This window comes from Alexandromys fortis, unplaced genomic scaffold, assembly GCF_014885135.2.
Source record: "Alexandromys fortis isolate MF-2015 unplaced genomic scaffold, M_Fortis_MF-2015_v1.1 scaffold_1520, whole genome shotgun sequence".
Taxonomy (NCBI): Eukaryota; Metazoa; Chordata; class Mammalia; order Rodentia; family Cricetidae; genus Alexandromys; species Alexandromys fortis.
This window is the reverse complement of record NW_026069394.1, coordinates 2504-5138: the sequence shown is the minus strand read 5'-3', so window position 1 is coordinate 5138 and position 2635 is coordinate 2504. Positions and strand designations below refer to the sequence as shown.

The 2635-nt window shown below is 43.3% G+C and overlaps 1 protein-coding gene across 1 annotated transcript in view; it reads right to left on the bottom strand.

Moving 5' to 3' along the window:
* The window catches only part of LOC126496175 (ATP-dependent RNA helicase DDX19A-like), a gene marked incomplete at its 3' end in the record, with an annotated part of 5399 nt that extends 3052 nt beyond the window's left edge, over positions 1 to 2347 (bottom strand). The window contains exons 1-3 of the mRNA XM_050133731.1: positions 2146 to 2347; positions 1090 to 1267; positions 537 to 774 (exon numbers count right to left, since the gene is read on the bottom strand). Of these exons, the coding sequence (XP_049989688.1) occupies positions 537 to 774; positions 1090 to 1267; positions 2146 to 2332 (603 nt within the window). The remainder of the gene's footprint in view (positions 1 to 536; positions 775 to 1089; positions 1268 to 2145) is intronic.
* Between the last annotated feature and the right edge of the window lie 288 nt (positions 2348 to 2635).

Genomic DNA, 2635 nt, shown 5'->3' with positions numbered 1-2635 from the left:
GGTTTTTTTTTTTTTTTTATTTTTTTTTTTTTTTTTTTTTTTTTTTTTTTTTTTTTTTTTTTGCTTTTCAAGACAGAATTTCTCTGTGTGCATGGTCCTAGTTGTCCTGGAACTAGCTCTGTAGAACAGGCTGACCTCAAACTCTCAGAGATTCACCTGCCTCCTGAGTGCTGGGGTTAAAGGCTTGCTGCCACCACCCACCTTCAGTTTTTGTGGTGCTGAGTATCGAATCTAGAACTATGCATCTGGTCAAATATGTTACAACTGAGCTACACTGCTAGCTCATTATTTGGGATTTGGGAGATTTCTTTTAAAAGGAATCTCTAAGTATGATCAAGCATAATCAAGTATAATCAACTATAAACTCAAAAATACAAGAAGACTATTGCCTACGCAGGTGGGTGAGGACTGTCATGTCCTGTCATTGCAATGGTCCTCCTCAGCTGACACTCCCCTAGGTGCCCAGTCTATTCACTGACCTACAACAGCAGGGAAGGGCAGTGAATATCCCCTGCAGGGCAGCCGCAGCTACTCACATGGCAGAAGATCATGGCTTGGGCGATGGTGATGGCCCCGTACAGGTTGCACAGGGCCTGGAACTTCTCCTCTCTGTTATTGCAAATGACATAATACTGTTTGATGGTGTCCAAAGTCTCCTCTTCACGCTTAAGTTTGATGATGTTGGGGTCTGGAACCACCTTCTGGGCAAACTTCCACACTGAGTCTTCAAAGGTGGCAGAGAAGAGCAGCATCTGGCAGTTTCTGGGCAGCATCCTGCAAGTGGAGGCCCAGGCACTTTGCACAGCTTCAAGCTTTTTGCCAGAAGGAACACAAGCCCAGCCTCCGCAGCCTGCATGGGCTGCAGCCCCACAGGCTGAGTGGGATACAGAGCATCCTGAGGAGGGAGGAGCAGACCGAGCGTGGTACTGGGCTGAGTGAGGGTCCCAGGTCTCCCTTCTCACCCCAGGCTGGGAGCATACTGAGAACTGCTGTGGAAATGGCCCATCCCACAAATACTGATGTGCAGAGCAGAGCAGAGAACCCAAAGATGCAAGAGGAGGCTTTGGAGGTTCCCGGTCCAGTTCCTACCTCTGGATGCGGATGCTCTGGTCTTGGTGGCCTTGAGTTGCTATCATCACATCAGCCTCGTCCAGAACAAACACCTTGATCTTCTTGGGGTCAATGAACTTCAGCTTGGAGCACCAGTCCAGGACGGTCCCGGGGGTACCAATGACAATCTGCTCACTGACCTTCTGACCTCTGTCCACTGTGGAAAGACATGTTTTCTTCAGGTATTACAAAGGAAAGCCAGCTCTCCATCATGAGATATTTTGTAACTACTTTGTATTTAATACTAATGACTTTCTGTTCATATTTTAAGAAAAAAGCTTGATGCCACTATAATAATTAATGGGTACATAGCTAACCAAATTTAGAATTAGTGAAATCATATGTTAAGGGTATAAGAAAACATGGTAAAAGTGATAAATAAAAAAGGAGCCAACCGTGGTAGTAGATGTCTATAATCCCAGTAAACAGGAGGCTCAAGTAAGATTGTAGGGCAAGACCAACCTAGATTTCCAACTAAAGAAAAAAATTTTTTTAAATATTGTATGTACATGAGTTTTTTTTTTATTTATTATGTATACAACAGTCTGCCTCCCTGTACGCCTGCAGGCCAGAAGAGGGCGCCAGATCTCATTACAGATGGTGTTGAGCCACCATGTGGTTGCTGGGAATTGAACTCAGGACCTCTGGAAGAGCAGCTGGTGCTCTTAACCACTGAGCCATCTCTCCAGCCCCTAAAGAAAATTTTGAGTACCAATGGGGCAAGGGTAAAGCAGAAGTTAGTTTTCTAGGGAACTGTTAAATTTCTAGGTTGTAACAAGGGCATATAATTATATAATGTCCACATGAGGTCCATACTAAAAGAATTTAGGAAAAAAGAATTACAACAAGACAATTTACTTTCAAGTCTTTAACAAAAATGTACGAACATCAATAAAGAAAATGCGTCAAATGTTAAGTTTCTAAATCTGGGTAGGGAGCATAGATGTGTTCACTGAACTGTTTTAACTCCTGGGCATGTTCAAAATTAAAAGAAGCTCTTAGATTTATCTATGACCTAGGCCCACATATACTCACATTTATTGCCTCGAACAGCATAAGCTAGCTTCAATTCAGGGTAAAACTTGCCCATCTGTTCAATCACCTTTCCTGTTTGAAGAGCAAGCTCATAGGTTGGAGAGAGGCAGAGACACTGGAAAGAAAAACGTGCAAAATGTTTACAAAATTCTGTTTGGCTGAGGGAGTCCACATAGAACCTACCCATCCATCTGGGGTCACAGTAAAGAATATATACAGTAGAAAATATTTGTCTTCTCTTTTTAACATTCCTGGCTGTCCTGGAACTCACTCTGTAAACCAGGCTGGTCTCGAACTTACAGAGATCCCGTCTCTGCCTCCTGAGTGCTCGGATTAAAGGTGTGCACCACCACTGCTTTACCATAAAAAAACAAAACAAACAAAACAAAAAACCTTTCAATTTGTATTTATGTGGGTATTTTGCCTTCAGGTAAGTCTGAACCAAGTATGTACAGTGCTCCAAGAGGCCAGAAGAGGGTGTCAGGTCCCC